At 46.9% G+C, this 21,316-nt stretch overlaps 1 protein-coding gene across 1 annotated transcript; it reads left to right on the forward strand.

Annotated features, from left to right (window-relative positions):
- Positions 1-780: 780 nt before the first annotated feature.
- On the forward strand, positions 781-14,129 carry rfc1 (replication factor C (activator 1) 1). The gene is made up of 23 exons (XM_084454246.1): positions 781-853; positions 1,260-1,412; positions 1,522-1,597; positions 1,792-1,938; positions 2,124-2,431; positions 2,743-2,817; positions 2,966-3,043; positions 3,135-3,485; positions 3,731-3,838; positions 3,922-4,101; positions 4,369-4,473; positions 5,679-6,114; positions 6,583-6,698; positions 7,713-7,827; positions 8,108-8,196; positions 8,300-8,437; positions 8,879-8,974; positions 10,285-10,538; positions 11,404-11,521; positions 12,147-12,292; positions 12,454-12,667; positions 13,148-13,333; positions 13,742-14,129. The coding sequence occupies exons 1-23, from the start codon at positions 851-853 to the stop codon at positions 13,832-13,834; spliced, it is 3,585 nt and encodes a 1,194-aa protein (XP_084310372.1). The 5' UTR covers positions 781-850; the 3' UTR covers positions 13,835-14,129.
- Positions 14,130-21,316: the final 7,187 nt, after the last annotated feature.

The raw sequence follows: 21,316 nt of genomic DNA on the forward strand, positions 1-21,316 counted from the left end.
CATACAGTCATGAACACGCAAGTGATTAAAAACATGCAACAAATGTCCTTGCACATGAAGTATTATGTGCGTGCAAGGTGGGTTATTTTAGTCACTACAGAACTCTGATACATGACAAGAGCCTGTGTAATCCAGATGAAAGACCGGTCAAGATCATGGATGTATTCAGATGATGGTCTCACTGTCACGCCCATGGATGTATGTATTCAGATGATGGTCTCACTGTCACGCCCATGGATGTATGTATTCAGATGATGGTCTTCACTGTCACGCCCATGGATGAGTATTCAGATGATGCTCTTCACTGTCACGCCCATGGATGTATGTATTCAGATGATGGTCTTCACTGTCACGCCCATGGATGTATGTATTCAGATGATGGTCTCACTGTCACGCCCATGGATGTATGTATTCAGATGATGGTCTCACTGTCACGCCCATGGATGTATGTATTCAGATGATGGTCTCACTGTCACGCCCATGGATGTATGTATTCAGATGATGGTCTCACTGTCACGCCCATGGATGTATGTATTCAGATGATGGTCTCACTGTCACGCCAATGGATGTATGTATTCAGATGATGGTCTCACTGTCACGCCCATGGATGTATTCAGATGATGCTCTTCACTGTCACGCCCATGGATGTATGTATTCAGATGATGGTCTCACTGTCACGCCCATGGATGAGTATTCAGATGATGGTCTCACTGTCACGCCCATGGATGTCACGTCATCACCAAGCGCCGCCCAGACCTAGAATCACAACCTACTTCGCGCCAAGGAGCTGCTGGATGTGCGTTACTCCCCTGACAGCATTCAATAAGAAACCCCACTTATTTAGTTGATTATGGTAAGTCACAGGACCGGTGCATCGATGTCCCCAGTCTATGAGTAGAGAATGCAGTGTATTGCATAAAAATATGATTGATGCTTCCCTGGTACAGCGGCTAGCCAGCGTGATGCTAGCTGTTCATTGCTAGTTAGCTAGCTTGCTAAGTTAATAAACTGATGCATGTCAAGACTGAAAATGACCGTTGACTAAAGCACTAACGTTACTGTCAAGTGGCTTGCGTTTCTCAAATAAAAGCGCATATGTCAACGACTCTGGAGGTCAGGTTGAACTGGTTTTGGCCTCTAGCTCGTTACTAAGTGGCTAGCGTTACTAGGCCGTGTGTCGAATCAAATGCAGAAATCCCGTGTTTATTTGTTTACCAGTATTTGTTTGTTTACCAGTATTTGTTTGTTTACCCTGCTAGGACATCAGGCGGTTCTTTGCACCAAGCAAACCCGCGGTGCAGAAACCTGTCCAGAATGGGAGCGTCGGCAGCACAGACGACAACAAGAAGAAGAGAAACAAATCGGTGTCTTCCGAGGAAGACGTGAAGAAGAAGAAGAGAAATGCCATCAAGGTGTGGACAGTGTGTTGATACCACTACCAGGCAACACCTTTAAGCTCTGTCATGAAATGTCACTCAGCTTGTAGACTGTCCTTGCTTCAATACTCATGCTTGATTTCAGATCACAAGTCCCAAGTTAGAGGAGAAACGGAAGGACAGTGATAAAAAGCGCAAGAAGCGTGCCATCATAGAATCAGGTAATAACATGCAGTGAAATGAACAACAACAACAAAGCATCAGGACATGGGGTTGATCGCCTTTCGATCCCTCGTTTGGCTGTAGCCATCATGTTGCTGTACATTGTGGCTGCGTGTCACATTTATTTAGTCCTCACACTAGTCCTTCACTCTCCCAGCCTGTGGTCTCTCTCTCCTGTCCCTGTCTCGCTCAGATTCAGAAGAGGAGAAACCCGAGAGGAAGACCAAGAGAGCCCCCCCGGAGAGCCAGAAGGCCCCTGAGGCAGACCCTCCTCCCAGGAAGGACCCAGTGGCAGACCCTCCTCCCAGGAAAGACCCAGTGCAGTACGTCTCAGAGACAGGTGAGCCAGACCAGACCGGGAGACAAGTGAAGTTGTCAAAATCACGTCTCACTTCATTGTTGTAAGCACAAAATTCATAGAACAGACGTTTGCTGAACACCTCCTAAGATGATTGTTTATATTTGTTGTTTACGCTCTCTCTCTCTCTCTCTCTCTCTCTTATTTGTCACTCTTCCTTGTCACAGATTCAGACAGTGACAATTTCCTGTCCCTGAAGAAGTCCGGCAAGCCCAAGGAGAATGGCGCGGCCAAACCAGCGAAGAAAGCGCCGGAAAAGCCTCGTCCCGGCACCAAGAACGCGACCAAGTCGCCCCCGAAACCTGCCCCCGCCCAGGGGAAAGGAAGGGTCAAGTCCCCCCCTGCGCCTGTCACCCCCAAGTCAGCCCCGCCTCCCCAGCCCAAGCGCACCCCCACCTCCGTGGCGGACTACTTCGGCAACTCTGGCGTGCAGCGCTCCGATAAGAAGCTGGTGGCCAGCACCAAGAGGAAAGCGGTGAGTACAAAGCCGAGGGACACCCCTCTCTCTCTCTCTCTCTCTCTCTCTCTCTCTCTCTCTCTCTCTCTCTCTCTCTCTTTCTCTCTCTCTCACACTCACTCACTCACTCACTCACTCACTCACTCACTCACTCACTCACTCACTCACTCACTCTTCACCCCAGTACCGCACAAGGTCGTCATCGGTCAGGTTTTGGTGATGTTGCTGTCGTTTCACTTTTATGAATGGCTGACACACACCTTAGTTGCTGTTTGTTAATGAATGAATAAATGGATGGATGGTTGTGTGTTGGTCGTTTTTTCCTCCAGCCAACCCAGGATCAAGATGACGAGCTGAGCGACGAGTTCATCGCCCAACAGCTGCAGCTGGAGGAGGATATGGAGGTAGGCGGCCTAGAAGTGGGACTCTGAACACGACAGGGGGTTCCTTTCACCCTCCGTTAGCAGGTGTTTCCTCTGTGTCTGTACATTGTGTGACGGTATTCACTAAGTTTTTCTATTCTCTCTCTCTCTCTCTCTCTTTCTCTCTCAGTTGGAGAAGCAAATCCACGAGGATGAGGATTTTGCCAGGACACTGGCCATGCATGACGAGGAACCACACGCCAAGAAGGTGAAGTACACGCACAGACAGACTCACAGACAGAAAAACAGACACTCACTCAATCTAGAATGTCTAAAGCGCGTGTCGTGTCTTTCTCTAGGCTCGTAAGAACTCGGGCTCGCTTTCCACCAAGTCGCCCAGCAAGACCAAAGGAGACTCTCTGCCCAACGGGAGGAGCGGCCACGCGGAGGAAGTCGTCGGTCCGTCGCCTAAAAAGGCCCCCCCTCCCGCCAAACCTAGCTCCAAACTGGCCATGATGAAACAGAAGAAGAAGGAGGAAGAGGAGGAGGAAGGAGGGAAGAGGAGGAAGGAGGAGAAGTTCAAAGCGGCCGTCTCCCCCAAGAAGGAGCCCCTCACCCCCACCAGCACAGACAGGAAGACCGCACCCAGAACAGGAAGTGTAACCGTGGCGACCACACCCAAGACCCTCAAAACCTCACCGAAATCAGAGGTGAGGCTGGTTTTATAAATGCCCCCGTCCTCATTTGAAAGCAATCCTCATTAAACCGACCGCAAGAATCATATAAGCCTATAAAACGTTCCATCTATAAAATATACAGCTGGCAGTCTTAGCTTTCAGCTTTCCAACTGTCGGTAGATCACTGAACGTGTCTAGTTCCGTAATCCGTGTGTATTTTTGGTTGAGCAGTAGAGGGAGCCATTGCGATGTGTGTGTGTGTGTGTGTGTGTGTGTAGAGCACCAGCCCAGAAGATTCAGAGAAGAAAAGAGGGAACTCAGTGGCCTTCAGGAATTATCTCAACAGAGAGGGACCCAGAGCGCTGGGCTCTAAAGAAATACCCCAGGTAACACTCACTCTCTCTCTCACACACACACACACACCGTGTCCCTCTCATTCATGTGTGTGTGTGTGCGTGTGTGTGTCCAGGGAGCAGAGAACTGTCTGGAGGGCTGTGTGTTCGTGCTGACGGGGGTGCTGGAGTCTCTGGAGAGAGACGATGCCAAGGTGCTGATCGAGCGCCACGGGGGCAAGGTGACCGGGAACATCAGCAAGAAGACCAGCTACGTGGTCCTGGGCCGGGACAGCGGCGCCTCCAAGACTGAGAAGGTACGGACACACACACACACACACACACGCTGGCCGACTGACACACACACGCGCATTCATTTGCACATAAACTTATATCCACCCAAAAACTATATTATATCCACCCAAGTTCACTTCGCCTACAACGACTCCTTTGTTCTTGTTATCACAACTGACCTTCTCTCTCTTTTTCTCTCTCTCTCTCTCTTGCTCTCTCTCCCCTCTCTCTCTTGCTCTCTCTCCTCCTCTCCCTCCTCTCTCCCTCTCTCTCTCTCTCTCCCTCCGTAGGCGCACAGTCTGGGTACTAAGATTCTGGACGAGGACGGCTTGTTGGAGCTGATCAGAACCAGGCCTGGGAAGAAGTCCAAGTATGAGATCGCTGCTGAGGCTGAGGTCAGAACACCACAACTCACTCCACCATAATAATAACAACAAAATATAACAACAATAACAATAATAATAATAATAACAATAATAATAGTAATACATTTCATTTGTAATGCACTTGACTTGATAATGACACGGTTGTCGTGGAGACGGGTCTTCCTGGCTTAAAGCAACTACGAGGAGTTTTTCAGTTTTTGTTGATTTTAGCGCCACCTGTGGACAAAGGCGTTCGCAGTTCTTCCTGTCGTAAATATCTCTTGCCTCGCCCAGCATTCGTTTTGGAAGCCAGCAAAAAGACGCTACTTGTCAGAAAAACTATTGATTTCGTCCTTTCTGGTCAACCTGACCAGCCGAGCAGATATCTAAAGAATAACATAGAAACAGATATCTATAGAATAACATAGAAACAGATATCTATAGAATAACATGGAAACAGATATCTATAGAATCACATAGAAACAGATATCTATAGAATAACATGGAAACAGCCCATCTTCTCGTGGATGGCCGCATTCACTAATGTAGAGGCATCAGTATTAAAATGAGACTGTTTTCTAACCAGTCACAAAGTCCTCGTAGTTGCTTTAAGCTCAGAGACGTAGGAAACATTTCAACCGCTCACAATGTGGCAATGTGCCATGCAAATACAAAATAGGTCATTAAATATGAAGAGATGGTTCAACTCACATAGAGGTTAGTGTTACCTGACTATGAACACCATCACCAGCCTCATCATCATCAGCGTTCTCATATGAACACCATCACCAGCCTCATCATCATCAGCGTTCTCATATGAACACCATCACCAGCCTCATCATCATCAGCGTTCTCATATGAACACCATCACCAGCCTCATCATCATCAGCGTTCTCATATGAACACCATCACCAGCCTCATCATCATCAGCGTTCTCATATGAACACCATCACCAGCCTCATCATCATCAGCGTTCTCATATGAACACCATCATCAGTCTCATTATCAGCGTTCTCATATGGCAACATTCCGTGAACGTTATGAAACGTGCCGTTCATCCGTTCACTGATTGCTCTTTATCTTTTGATTAAAAAAATAAGCGCAACAGGAAATAGGAGATGGGAAGTGGAGGAAGTAGTGACTGACCAGTTCCCTGGGAGTGGCATGTTTGACCCCCCCTGCAAGTGATTGACCCTCCTGTAAGTGACCGGCCTGTTTGACCCTCCTGTACACAGAACAAGGCCTCCACGAGCAGGACCCCAACCAGCCAGCCTCCCAAGAGGAGCCCCCGCACCCCGAAGGCCTCCCCAGCCAGGAGCTCCCCCCGGGCGCCCAAGACTCCCAGCCCCGCCAAGGCCGTCAGGTCCCCGGGCCGAAGGGCGGGGGGCAGCGCCGCCCCCCCTGGAAGAGGCGCGGTGGTCAGAAGGGGGCTGGGCTTGGGGGGGCAGGGCGAGTCTACTTCCTCGGCGTCCCTGGGGCCCTCCTCCTCCTCCTCCTCTTCTCCGTCATTGGCCGGCGAGGGTGCCAGTCTGCTGTGGGTGGACAAGTACCGCCCCCGGTCGCTGAAGGCCGTGATTGGCCAGACGGGAGAGCAGAGCTGTGCCAATAAGCTGCTGCGCTGGCTGCAGAACTGGCACCGGAACCACGCAGGGGGAGGAGCCAAACCTGCAGGTAGGGGGAGGGGGCGGGGCTGGTCATGTTGGAGCGGTACGGTTTGAGAGTCAGACTCATACTTTGTTCAGTATTGGTGAGCACTTCGGATTGATTTGTGCATCGCATAAAGAATCATGCTTCTCTCACTCCGTCTGTCTGCCCGTCTGCCCGTCTGTCTGTCTGTCTGTCTGTCTGTCTGTCTGTCTGTCTGTCTGTCTGTCTGTCTGTCTGTCTGTCTGCCTGTCTGTCTGTCTGCCTGTCTGTCTCTGTCTGTCTGCCTGCCTGTCTGTCTGTCTGTCTGTCTGTCTCTGTCTGCCTGTCTGTCTGTCTGCCCGTCTGCCCGTCTGTCTGTCTGTCTGTCTGTCTGCCTGTCTGTCTGTCTGTCTGTCTGTCTGTCTGTCTGTCTGCCTGTCTGCCTGTCTGTCTGTCTGTCTGTCTGTCTGTCTGTCTGTCTCTCTCTCTGTCTGTCCGTCCGTCCGTCTGCAGCGTCCAGGTTTGGGAAGTTTGGTTCTGGGAAGGACGATGGTTCTGGCTTCAAGGCAGCGCTGCTCTCCGGCCCCCCGGGAGTGGGGAAGACCACCACCGCTGCTCTGGTCTGCGAGGTCAGTCTGGACACACATTCACGTACAGGACAGCCACACACACACACACACACACACACACACACACACACACACACACACACACACACACACACACATTCACATACAGGACAGTCACACACACACACACACACACATTCACATACAGCACAGTAATACACACACACACATTCACATACAGTACAGTTACACACACACACACACACACACACATTCACACAGTACAGTAACACACACATTCACATACAGGACAGTCACACACACACACACACATTCACATACAGGACAGTAACACACACACACACACACACACACATTCACATACAGGACAGTAATACACACACACATTCACATACAGGACAGTTACACACACACACATTCACATACAGGACAGTCACACACACACACACATTCACATACAGGACAGTAATACACACACACATTCACACAGTACAGTAACACACACACATTCTAGGGCTGGCAAAAAAAAATTTGAAGTTCGAAAAAAATTGGAATATCTTTTTTTTTTTAAAGTTCGAACCTAAATTTGAGAGTTCGAATATTGTAATATTAATAAATAATATAATATTTATTAAAAACTATGCAGCGAATCGTGTTCATGCACGAAACGTTCATTTCCCTCGCTGTCAAAAACACCTCAGCGAGGGGTAACAGTGTTCACAGAACAATATTACAGTCAAGGGTTATTTTATTAACTAGGCTATTATATTCAGGAAAAATCTTTTCTTTTTTTTTTTTTTACATGTAAATTCAAATATCGTTCAAACTCTACTAAATTAATTGGAATATATTCGAACTCAATTTCATGGCACTTTGGACAGCCCTAACACATTCACAAACTGTACAATATACATATACATATATAATAACACACAAACACACGCAGTATATACACACACAGAAACACAATGTATACACACTCACATACAATAACACAACCACACTATCTCTCTCACTGACTTATCTTTCAAGTGTGTGTGTGTGTGTGTTTAGGAGCTGGGCTACAGCTACGTGGAGATGAACGCCAGCTGCACGCGCAGTAAGAAGAATCTGAAGGAGGTGATCGCTGAGTCTCTCAACAACACCAGCATCAAGAACTTCTACACAGGTACACACACGTGTTCTCACACACACACACACACTGGGGCTGGGGCCTGGAGGCTGGGGCCTCTCTCTGGGATAACTGGAGGTCGCCCCCTGCTGGACTCACGGGGTCGAGGCTCAGAAGGACGAGGGACGAGTGGAGGACGGGGGCCTGGGGGCTGCAACCTTCCAACTCTTTAGACCACACACACACACACACACACACTGCATGGAATCACTACCTATTGTCACACACACACACACTTACAGACAGTAACCAGGCTCTTGTGTGTGTGTGTGTCCAGGCTCGTCCCAGACAGTGAGCAGTAAACATGTTCTCATCATGGATGAGGTGGACGGCATGGCTGGGAACGAGGACCGTGGAGGAATACAGGTACACACACACACACACACACACACACACACACACACACACTCCTCCTACACACACGCACACACACACGTGACCCTTGTCCTGTGACCCCTTGCCCCTGCAGGAGATGATTGGTCTGATCAAGCAGTCCAGGATCCCCATCATCTTCATGTGTAACGACCGCAACCACCAGAAGATCCGCTCTCTGGCCAACTACTGCTACGACCTGCGCTTCCAGAGACCACGGGTGGAGCAGATCAAGGTAGGAGCGCGCACACACACACACACACACACGCACACACACACACGCACGCACATATACACACGCTGGGAGCACGCACACACACACGCACACACGCACGCACATATACACACGCTGGGAACACGCACACACGCGCACACACACACGCTGGGAGCATGCACACACACACACACATACACACACTGGATCAACACACATACACGCACACACGCACACACACACGCACACACACACGCACATACACACACTGGATCAACACACATACACGTACACACACACACACACACACACACACTGGATCAACACGCACACTGGATCAATACACACACACTAGATCAACACGCGCACACACACACTGGATCAACACACACACATACATATACATCTAAATTCATGCACAGGACAGGAGTCTCTTTCTTATTGGTCCTCTTCCTCTCCCAGGGAGCTATGATGTCCGTTGCCTTCAAGGAGGGCCTGAAAATCCCGCCCCCTGCCCTCAACGAAATTATCCTGGCATCCAATCAGGACATCCGACAGGTAAACTACCGTAAAACATTAAGTATCATCCGTGACCTATTCATCCAATCAGTATATAAGGCAGGTAGCCTCATTCCGCCTGTCGGGGCTCAGTGGAGTGACTCAGTAGGGATGAAGCGATATCCGGTATAATGATAAACCACGATAAAATCTCATTAAATTTATCACAATAAAATTATCACTAAAACTGTATTTGATTTCTGCACTTTGAAAAACTCACTGTAATTACCGTTTGTGGTTTTCAATAGAAAACTTGGTGAAAGGCTTTCTGTGTTTGTATCAGTAGTTTTTCAACATGTTCAGCACATTTTAACAATACCACGATAATACTGTTGACCGTGTTCATTTTGGTCACTATAATCGTGATGGGAAATGTCCATACCGTTACATCTCTACTACCATGTTTGACTACATCTAATTCCACCCTGCCCACCAACATAACAATATCCAGCAGCACCAGGAGCCAACTGGTAACGTTCTACGTAGATACTGGGAGGGGGGGGGCAGGATATGCCGTTCCACCCCCACCTGGGCTCCCATCCAACGTAAAAGCATTCTGAACCTGAACATTCTGTGTTCAGGTCTCTCCTCTCTCAAGTCTCTCCTATCTCCATTTACTGGAACACAGTGTGAATAAACACACACACAATGAATTAATTAACAATCCAAAGCATCGCACCGCCATCCCCCTGGACTAGAATAACCTGTTGCTATGGGCGACGGCCTTAACAATGATGTATAAAACGCACGGCAAGTTAAGCACAGTGGCGTTGCATGCACACTGCAAGTGACACAAGGGAGAATATTATATTGATTGATTTCTAACTAATAATGAGAATATGGTGATGAGTCCAGAGTTTTCACCCCAAAGTTCAAGCAGATTTATTTATTTGATTTAAATGGTCATATGTATGGGTACAATGTGCAATGAAATGCATAGACGGTCAATAATAAATACAAGTATAAAGTAATACAAGCAGTAAGACGAGTGGTAAAGTAATTTCTCTCTCTCTCTCCCTCTCCCTCTCTCTCTCTCCCTCTCTCCCTCTCCCTCTCTCTCTCCCTCTGTCTCTCTCTCTTTCTCTCCCTCTCTCTTTCTCTCCCTCTCCCTCTCTCTCTCTATCCCTCTCTCTCCCTCTCTCTCTCTCTCCCTCTCTCTCTCTCTCTCTCTCTCTCTCTCTCCCTCTCTCTTTCTCTCTCCCCCCCCCCCTCCTCTCTCTCTCTCCCTCCCCCCCTCCTCTCTCTCTCTCCCTCCCCCCCTCCTCTCTCTCTCTCTCTCGCTCCCCCCCCCCTCTCTCTCTCTCTCTCAGGTGCTCCACAACCTGTGCATGTGGTCGGCCACCGACAAGGTGATGACGTACGACCAGGCGGCGCATGACGCCAAGGCCGCCCGCAAGGACACCAAGCTGGGGCCGTTCGACGTCTGCCGCCGGGTGTTCTCCCTCGGGGACGACACGGCCCGCATGAGCCTGCTGGACAAGTCGGACCTGTTCTTCCACGACTACTCCCTGGCCCCGCTGTTCGTCCAGGAGAACTACCCGCATGTCCGGCCCGCCGCCGCCGGGTAAGAGGGGAGACGTGTGTGTGTGTGTGTGTGTGTGTGGTGCTGAGGAGTAGGGGAGAGGGAGAGTGTGTACACTCGCACACATACTGACTCGCTGACACATTTGTCATGTATAAAACATAAACTCAGAGTGTAATATCTTCTCATTCTCAGAGTGTAATATCTTCTCATTCTCAGAGTGTAATATCTTGTCATTGTCAGAGTGTAATATCTTGTCATTGTCAGAGTGTAATATCTTGTCATTCTCAGAGTGTAATATCTTGTCATTCTCAGAGTGTAATATCTTCTCATTCTCAGAGTGTAATATCTTCTCATTCTCAGAGTGTAATATCTTCTCATTCTCAGAGTGTAATATCTTCTCATTCTCAGAGTGTAATATCTTCTCATTCTCAGAGTGTAATATCTTCTCATACTCAGAGTGTAATATCTTCTCATTCTCAGAGTGTAATATCTTCTCATTCTGAGTGTAATATCTTCTCATTCTCAGAGTGTAATATCTTCTCATTCTCAGAGTGTAATATCTTCTCATACTCAGAGTGTAATATCTTCTCATTCTCAGAGTGTAATATCTTGTCATTCTCAGAGTGTAATATCTTGTCATTCTCAGAGTGTAATATCTTCTCATTCTCAGAGTGTAATATCTTCTCATTCTCAGAGTGTAATATCTTCTCATTCTGAGTGTAATATCTTCTCATTCTCAGAGTGTAATATCTTCTCATTCTGAGTGTAATATCTTCTCATTCTCAGAGTGTAATATCTTCTCATTCTCAGAGTGTAATATCTTCTCATTCTGAGTGTAATATCTTCTCATTCTCAGAGTGTAATATCTTCTCATTCTCAGAGTGTAATATCTTCTCATTCTCAGAGGGAACCTGAAGTCTCACCTGATGCTGCTCAGTAAGACGGCCGACTCCATCTGTGACGGAGACCTGGTGGACCGACAGATCCGCTCAAGACAGACCTGGTCCCTGCTGCCCACACAGGTAACACACACACACACACACACACGACAGGCCTGGTCCCTGCTGCCCACACAGGTAACACACACACACACACACGACAGGCCTGGTCCCTGCTGCCCACACAGGTAACACTCACACACACACACACACACACACACACACACGACAGGCCTGGTCCCTGCTGCCCACACAGGTAACACTCACACACACACACACACACACACACACACACACACACACGACAGGCCTGGTCCCTGCTGCCCACACAGGTAACACACACACACACACACACGACAGGCCTGGTCCCTGCTGCCCACACAGGTAACACACACACACACACACACACGACAGGCCTGGTCCCTGCTGCCCACACAGGTAACACACACACACACACACACACACATACACACACACGACAGGCCTGGTCCCTGCTGCCCACACAGGTAACACACACACACACACATGACAGGCCTGGTCCCTGCTGCTCACACAGGTATCACACACACACACACACACACACACACACACTTCCTTGTGTACTTCACATGACAAGCTCCGTGTGTTGTTCTTGTTCGTGTGTGTGCGCGTGCGTGTGTGTGTGTGCGTGTGTGTGTGTGCGTGCGTGTGTGTGCGTGTGTTGTCCCAGGCGATCTATGCGAGTGTGCTTCCAGGGGAGCTGATGAGGGGCTATATGAGCCAGTTCCCCACCTTCCCTAGCTGGCTGGGCAAGTACTCCTCCACCAGCAAACACTCCCGCATCATCCAGGAGCTGGCCTCTCACATGAGCTTGAAGTAAGTACACACACACACACACACACACACACACACTCACACACTCACATCGAGCACCCAGGGTATTGTCTAGTAATGTTCCACAAACGTACACCAAGTGACCTACGCACGCACACACACACACAAACACACAAACGTGGTGTCCTGTCCCTGTGCGTCAGGACGCTGAGCGGGCCGCGGGCGGTGAACCTGGATGTGGTTCCGTACCTGCGGGGGCTGCTGCTGGGGCCGCTCCAGAGGCAGGGGGCCCAGGGGGCGGAGCAGAGCGTCCAGCTCATGGACCAGTACCACCTGGTCAGGGAGGACGTGGACAACATCATGGAGATCAGCGTGTGGGGCGGCCAGGCCGACCCCTACGCCAAGCTGGACCCCAAGGTGGGGGTGGGGTTGGGGGTGTGGTCGGAGGGAGAGTCACTTTTAATTTGAATTTCAAAGCTTTATTTATACTCGTGAAGCACTGAGGTTTTCTCATCACACAGTTTACACAGAGACATAAATCAGATCAATAAAACAAATGCAATGTATAATAATAATAATAATTTTAAAAAGTTACAGGTTGGAGTACATGGGTCTAGAGCGGTCTAGTAATGAAGCGTATATATTGTGTGTGGGGGGGTCGGGGAGTTATGAAGTTAGAATCTGATTTGGGATCAGTTTTTGTTTTAAATACTTTTCATAGTACTTGAGGCGATACTGCTGGTGCCGTAACGCCATCTAAAAGCATTTCATTACCTATTTCAACATGAGATGTTAATACTTATTTTATTTGTATTTTTTGTTGTTATTTTTTGTTGTTATGTCTGTGCCTGAACATTTGGCTCTGAAACTCCCTGTGTTTTGTCCGCCTGTCTCCAGGTGAAAGCTGCCTTCACGCGAGCGTACAACCGCGAGGTGCACCTGATGCCGTACTCCCTGCAGCCAATCAAGAAGGGGCGTCGCGGCGGAGGGGCGGAGCCAGAGCTGGGGGAGGCGGAGGCGGAACAGGACACTCAGGAGCCTGAGGAGGAAGAGGACGGCCTTGCAGTGGACGCCATGATTAAAGTAAGCGCAACACAAAGACACAAAAACACAACACGGCTCTTCACGTTTAGAAAACATTTCTCGGTTTGAACCGAGGATCAATTTGACACTTGGAGAAGAATTATCGGACGAGGCTGCCCCCGTATGGGCAGGGCTGGGGCGCTTACCATGTAAAGGCTAGTCCTTTCTGCAGCGGCGTGGGTTCGAATCCGGCCCACGCCCTTTGCTGCATGTCTTCCCCTCTCTCTCTCCCCCACCTTTCCTCTCACCTACACTGTCCTATCCCTAATAAAGCAGAAATGCACTAAAATTATCTTTAAAAAAAGAAAAAAGGATTATCGGACATAACGTTGCATGGTGGCTGTGTGCTGAACGTGCTTGTTCTCCATCACGATAATAGTGTAACCCCCCATTTCTGTCTCTCCACAGCAAAAGAAGGCCAAGCCCAGCAAGGGGACCAAGGAGAAGAAAAATGCTGACACTGCCAAAGGAAAGGCCAAAGGGAAGAAGGGCAAGAAGTAAACATTGGTTCATGACAAGAGAAGAATATATTAGTCTTACCGCTCCATCCACGTCTGTCCATCATGTCATCTGTAGTGTAAGCAAACTGGCACGTTCAGGTGTCTCGCATATCAAACTGGCAGGTGTCTCGCATATCATGTTACAAGTGGTTTGACGTAAGGGTGTGGTTAATAATTGTAAATATGTAACTGTAGTGTAAAGGTTGTCTCGTTTTTTTTTTTTTACTACTACTGTTCAGAAATGGAGACATTTGTTTTCTGTAGTTGGCACTTCTGACGATCAGTTGACCAGAGAACCACAGAACTGATATTCCTGTAAATGGCATTTTTGTACAATTTTCACGAGTAATAAAGAAATGTACGCTCTTTTTTCCCCTCTTTGCCTGGTGGTCTGCCACAGCAGTTTAGAAGGAAGGATTCTAAGGTTTACACCCCATTGGTTCTACAAACCCAGACTGTCTACACTCCCAACCGTCAATACAGCTGCGCCTTTTTAACTGACATGCTATGGACATATGAAGGATTTTATGGAAAATTTTTAATGTTTTACATTTAATTAACTAAACACATAAGCCAAGTATTAACAGAAGTGTTTTTTTATGTGAAGGAAGTGGCCTATGCAATAGGATTAAGCAGGGCAATATAATTCTACAGTACAAACATTTTGGACAGCAAACGTGAAATCAACTGGAGCGAACGTGAGTGAAACTGATAAAATTGAGAGCAAATTTACAAAATCCAAGTAAGCTGCGGGGCTTGAACCTGCAACTCCAGCGACTATGCAATCAATATTGTTAGAAATCAGATTCTGATTTCAGAATTCAGATTCTGATGTAAATGTCAATGGCCGGGTTTCCCGAACGAGTTAAGAAGCACTTAACTCCAAAGTACTAAACTCCCAACTTCGCATGGGAGTTAAGCTTTATACAAATAAACTTATTATTAAACATCCTGCTCAGAATATCCAGAGTGTACCCACCCAGTGTACTATATGTGTCGTCGTATGAGTTTGACCCTTGACCCCTTGGCCACTCTTCTCTTACACATGCTCACCACACAGCTGTCACATGACATCATCACCGCCACCCGGGTGCCATTACAATGGCGGGACGGGTCCACTGGCGGTTCCAGTTGCACTGGGGACTGTTTAGCAGGTCACACTCATACACACACCGACTATGGCATGGTTATGATATTGTAATTCCAGTTACTGGAGCTGAGAGGGGAGGAAACAGGATCAAACCGGTTTTAGGGTTCGCAGAGGGAGGGATGGAAAGAACGAGGGATTCATTGTTGTCGAGGCCGGCGTCGTACGTGGGAACAGGCCCCTGGGCCCGCAGCTGACATGTGAATGTAATTATATATGGGATTATACCAATAGCATGCATTTCCTCAGCTGTGAGGACTGGTCCTGGAATCTCGGGCCTTGTTCCAATACTGTACGTATCGTTTCCTTCCTGCATCCCTTGAGGTGATCTCTCATCCAGTGTGATCAGATAGGCCCTCCTCTGCTACCAGTGATTGGAGGTAGGAAGAAGGAAGCGAGGGAATAAGGAATTGTGGTGGGCGGAGAGCGCAACAGTGATCTCCCACTTTATTTTTGGCTTTGGTCCAGGAAGTGAATTTTGCCTGTGCAATCACTCCACTGACATTTCTGAAAATCCGTATATAAAAAGTTTTAAACTTGTAACCAAGCCAACTGGCTCCGAGATGAATCGTGGCCTGAAAACATTCAATTCTGTGGAAAAGACAATGGGAAAAACTGAAAAAAGGCAAAGGTACATGACTGTGTCGGCTACATAATGGTTTTAAGAGTGAAGGAACTACCCATCCCATACTAGTTCAGTCAATCTGGGGTTTGACCCAAAATAAATGTCAATAGTAACTAGAAAGTATATTTCCTGGAGAAAATGTGAAGTGGGCTGGCTGCCACAGCCGGACGTACGGTAAGGATGGGGCTCCTTCCTCCTCTCCCACCTCTCACACTACATTCCTAGTATCTGTAAACCAACAAAGTCTGGCAGCTGCTACTTAAAAAATCCAAATATTGGCCTACGACTTCGTCAAATTTATCTTTAGTCTAATGGTAGACTCTGACTGTTCCAACACTAAAGGTCATGGTTCAATTCCCACTGATGACAGTAAGACAGTTGATAAGCCTTCGGGTAAACGTAAAAGTGCAAATTTCATAACAATTAGCTTCAGTGTCATCCTACTTAGATGATTAACAAAATAAAGGTTTGTCTAAATTAACCCCACACTCCTACCGTACCAAACTTGAAAAACCCTTAGATCGGCCTTTGACATCATCTAATTTTTCATTAGTCTAACACTAAAAGCAATGGGCTTACATGCTGAAGATTGGGGTTTGATTACCTCTAATGATCCAACTGTCAAAAGGTTATTATAGCTGTTGGTATGGAATCAGGTAGGATAGACGAGCACATCTTTCCAGAGCTCTGAGATGGCTCAAGGGTTAATGCAAGAGTTTGCCAAACCTTCTGGTGTGTGTTGAGATGTGTTGAAATCTGGCAGTGCTGTGCTGAAGTTATTATAAGTATGCTATTAGGGAATTCGGTGGAAGACGAATTGCACAGCTCTTGGTGAGCTAATGCAGGCATTTGCCAAACGTGCTGTGTGGGTTCAAGTCTGGCAGTGCTCATGTCTTATACTCATTACTGTATGTATGCTAGTGGGAATCAGGTGTAAGTAGGATGGATGAAGGCTTGATTCAGCAACTCTGGGATAGCTCAACAGGGTAATGCATGCATTTGCTGAACCTGCTGTGTGTTGAGGCATGGGTTCAAATCTGGCAGTACCCATGTGCTAACATTATTGTTATATGTATGCTAGTAGGAATCAGGTGGAAGTAGGATGGACGAGCATGTCTTTCCAGAGCTCTGGGAAGCTCAACGGGGCAATACTGGTGTCGCCGCCTGGCAAATGCAGGTGCCTTTCTTGCAGTGTGCATGGGTCTGCCAAAAATCGAGGACAGTCACAATCACAATGTTCTTGTTGATTGGCTGATGGCACACTGGCCAGGTGAATTCAATCCAGTCAAATGATCCAAATGATTCACTAGCTTTAGATTTTTTTTCTTTTTTGGGAGAATTAATTAAAACATACACATTACAAACAACGGGACATAGACTCAATACAGTCATACAAATATGTTAATATTATTATTTATAATTATATTTATTTAATTATTTACATACATTTATACAATTATTTATAATTACATTTTATTCCTATTCATCCTTAAAATATTTTTGAATAAAATCTGTATCCCATGGTTGACTTTATTGTTGTCCAATTGATTGAGTACTGGCTTCAGCCAAAGAGTGATCAGCAGTCAGCCATCTTGTTTAATCATACCTATCCAGATGAATTTGATCTAATGCAACAATCACCGAGATAGAAACAGTTAGCAGATCTAGCTCTAACATTGAGCCTATGGGGAACCAAGTGCCTGAAATCAGCCACCTGTTTTAGATCTATAATTAGCTACAATGAGTGGATGGTTTCATCATTAGATCTGGTTAATCTGGATTGACTTACTTGGAGACAGACTAAAAGCTTTGTCATTCTAATGTAAAACCTACAAACATCTGAATTACCCTGCTTATACAATATGTCTCATCCAACCTGGATGCATCAGATCTAATGATGAAACCATCCACTTATTCTAGCTAGTTACAGATCTAAAAAAGATGGCCGATTTCGGGAACATGATTCCCCATAGGCTCAATGTTAGAGCTAGATCTGCTAACTGCTTCTATCTCGGTGATTGTTGCATTAGATCAAATCTTTTTGGATGGGTCTGCCAAAAATGGAGGACAATCACATGACATCAATGATCTTGTTGATTGGTTGATGGCAAACTGGCCAGGTGAATTCAATCCGGTAAAAATTATGCCAATGGTTCACTAGCTTGTTAGTTTTTTCTTTTTTTTAAGAATTAATTAGTTCATTAATTAGTAGAGTCAGTAGGCCAGTAAAATGTGTTTAAAGTTGCCATTACAGTATATTGTGACAAGGACATTCGATCTAGTGTATGAATTACTCATTGCCTGCGTTCACTATTTCCATTCATATGAATATATAGGTGATATATGGACATAGCCTTGCTTTCAACAGTGAGACTGATTAGAAGCTTGGGAGATGAGCAGTCTGAAACTTGAAAAGCCTACATGTTGCTTCTTGACTTCGTCAAATTCCTCTTTAGTCTAATGGTACATGCTGAGGTGTTCCACACAGATCATGGTTCGATTTCTAGTGATGACAGGAAGACAATAGATGACATGAAACATGAGTGCTAAATTCATAACGGATTAGCTTTCTAGCCCACTTAGATGATTTACAAAATAAAGGTTAGTGTAAATTAACCCCACACTCCTACATTACCAACTTGCCATGTGTGCATTGTAACAAGGGTTTGATTCCTGACCTTGTCATTATAACTCTATTGGTCTGGAGTGATAGATTAATACAATTAAAATCCTCTTCATAGCCCACAGTTACAGTAGCTCAATGGGATAGTGCAGTTGCTGAACCTCCCATCTAACATTGCAGCATGGGTTCAAACCCTGAGCAACACGTTATTGTTTAAATGTGTTAGTGTGGAATCAGGTCTAAGCTGGCACTTGCCAACCCTGCTGTGTTTAAACGTGGGTTTATATCTGGCAGTGGCCATGTCCTAAAGTTATTATAAGTATGGTGATAGGGAATCAGATGTAAATAGGATGGACGAATACTTGTTTGCTGAGCTCTCCAGCGCCCCCGCTCCACCCCCCCAGGGGCTGTCCCTGCCTGTGCACCGGCCTGGACAACCCCGCCCCACTTACCCGTCCTGGATCCAGCGACGACACCTCTCCACTCTCACTGGCTCTGCCTCCTCTCTCTCACTGGCTCCGCCTCCACCAGCTTATACGCAACCTGTAGGCAACTCAGACAACGTTAGACCAAGTGGGAATCGAACCCACGTTGCAGTGCGCAAGTTGCACTGCAAGAATGGAACCTGCATTTGCTGGGTGGCGACACCAGCATTACCCCATTGAGCTATCCGACAGCTCTGGAAACAAGCGCTCGTCCATCATACTTATACCTCATTCTCTTCTAAGATCGTATAATCATAATTATAACTTTTAGACATTCTAGTAGACACTGCGAGATTTGAACCCACATCTCAACACACAAAGCAGGTCTAGTACATCACTGCATTAGCCCACTGAGCTATCCAACAGCATGATTGAACAACGTCTTGTTCTCCAGGGGAATTTCAACCGCTTCTTTACAGAAGTAGTAGGGTATGTAAAATTCACATTACTTCTAGGAATCAAACCATTAACCTCTCGCATGGAGGGCAGGGCTACTCACCTCTTAGCCACCAGGTCACTTATACTCTTGAACCTGTTCTCCGGGCGTATTTCAACTGCTGCTTTACAGAAGTAGACTAGTTCTAAAAACACACATTTGTTCCGGGGATCAAACCGTCAACCCCTCGCACGGACAGCAGTGCCACTTACCTGCAGGACAGGGAGTTTGCTCCTCTACCAGACCTCTGCTCTTGAGTATTTGGCTTATTCATCATGCATAATGATATGAAGTCAAGACAAAAGCAGAGCTTGCACTAATCAGTGTCCTTAGCTACTGGGTCCCAACCCCAGCGCTGTCCATCAGTTTTAAACATTTACTTCAGATTTACAAAGAATATGAGAACATTTCAGCAGTCCCAGGATTTGAACCCATGCTGCGGGAGCAGAACATGCACTTGCTCTTAGCCAGTGGGCTAACACAGAGCTCTCCACCCAAGAGCTTGTTCATCAGATCTCTAAACATTATTTCAGATTTACAAAAACAGTAAAGTTTCAGCAGTTTGAAGAGTGTTTAATGTAATGGCTGCCAGCATGACACAGGGAGATCTGAGGACATACAACTTATATTATTAATAAAACTTATTATATTAGATCATTCAGAGGCTGACTGTCATTGGATGGATCATTCAGAGGCTGACTGTCATTGGATGGATCATTCAGAGGTTGACTGTCATTGGATGGATCATTCAGTACAACATTGAAAATGACAAGCATTGAGGGAGTGCAACGAGGGTATGTGTATGTCGCTCCTAGTGTGTGTCTCTGTGTGTGTGTGTGTGTGTGTGTGTGTGAGTGTGTGTACCTGTGCGTATCAGTTCTCAACCTCATCCGTCTGCAGGTAGCTGGAGCAGTCTGAGATCTTCTTCACCCGGTTCACACTCAAAGTCTCAGAGCACATCGGACACACTCTCCGTCTCAACAGCCGACATGCACTCACACACACACACACACACACACACACACACACACACACACACACACACACACACACACACACTCACACTTGCGCCTCCCAGCATCCCAACAGCTACAGTACGTTAACCTCCACTCTGTCTCTCTCTCTCACACACACTTCTTTCCCTAACTATTCTCCTTGTTCGTGTGGGTTGGGGCCGAGGTCTCGGGGCTATCCTTTTACCACCCCGAGCCTGGGTGAGGGGTCACCCGGCCCGGTCTATATATCCGGGCACACCTCCAGGAGCCAAGTCACCGTTTCGTCATTCACAACTGTCAGGCCACGCATTCCGTTGGGTTTCCGATATTGGACAGTCCTGGATGACATGGTCTGCGGTTTGTTCCTCGGCGCCACACTCGCACGCCGCACAGGATACCAAGCCCCATCTGTGCATCGATGAACGGAAGCGTCCGACGCCGGTCCGAAGGCGATTAAGCCCCCCTCACCCACGCCGGTCTGGGTAAGTCCATCCCGGTAGAGGAAGGACCGGCTGCCGGGATGAAATCACAGTCTGGAGGTGTTCACCTCCCACTCCACACACCAGAAGTAGTCCGCCCATCCTGCCTCACTGATGTTAAGATCTCTGCATTGCTGCAGGAGAGCCCGAGCGGCAGGAAGAAAAGGGTGTCTCGACTTGAGACGCATTTACCTGGTAAATACATGCAAAGTATAGCCTAATATAGCCTACTGTATAATGGGTAATTACTGAGACACATATAGGCCTACTGTAGGTATAATTTCAAAACAGGAGTATTTCAAATGTTCAATTACTGCACATAAATTCAATAACTGACATAGCACCACCAGGTAACTACATTTTTACATAACCTCTATAACATCCAGTGACAAACACAAATGACAAATCACAATACTCATATTTATTAAAATGCTTTGAATTATATTAATTATAACTGGACCCACTCAGGAATCTGGGAGTGGGACCGAGAGCAGGAGGAGCAGAAAACAAAACACAGAGTTGCATACACAGAGAAACATAACAGTAAGCACAAGTCTAGTATATCAATGGGACTTGTAATTAGTCACTTAATTGGTCACCCAGTTTCTGCAATCAGTTTGACACAGTTAATTCATCTGCAAAACAGACTACATAGTGTACTACTTTCTGTTTCTAATACTTGAAAGTGTGCAA

The sequence above is a fragment of the Borostomias antarcticus genome, assembly GCF_949987555.1.
Source record: "Borostomias antarcticus genome assembly, chromosome: 20".
Classification (NCBI taxonomy): Eukaryota; Metazoa; Chordata; class Actinopteri; order Stomiiformes; family Stomiidae; genus Borostomias; species Borostomias antarcticus.

What these genes read in the sequence shown, in the direction of transcription:
- rfc1 (XM_084454246.1), top strand. An exon ending in GGGAGGAGCCAAACCTGCAG is followed by an intron (nt 6,115 to 6,582) that starts GTAGGGGGAGGG and finishes GTCCGTCTGCAG; the next exon opens with CGTCCAGGTTTGGGAAGTTT. An exon ending in AGGACCGTGGAGGAATACAG is followed by an intron (nt 8,197 to 8,299) that starts GTACACACACAC and finishes TTGCCCCTGCAG; the next exon opens with GAGATGATTGGTCTGATCAA.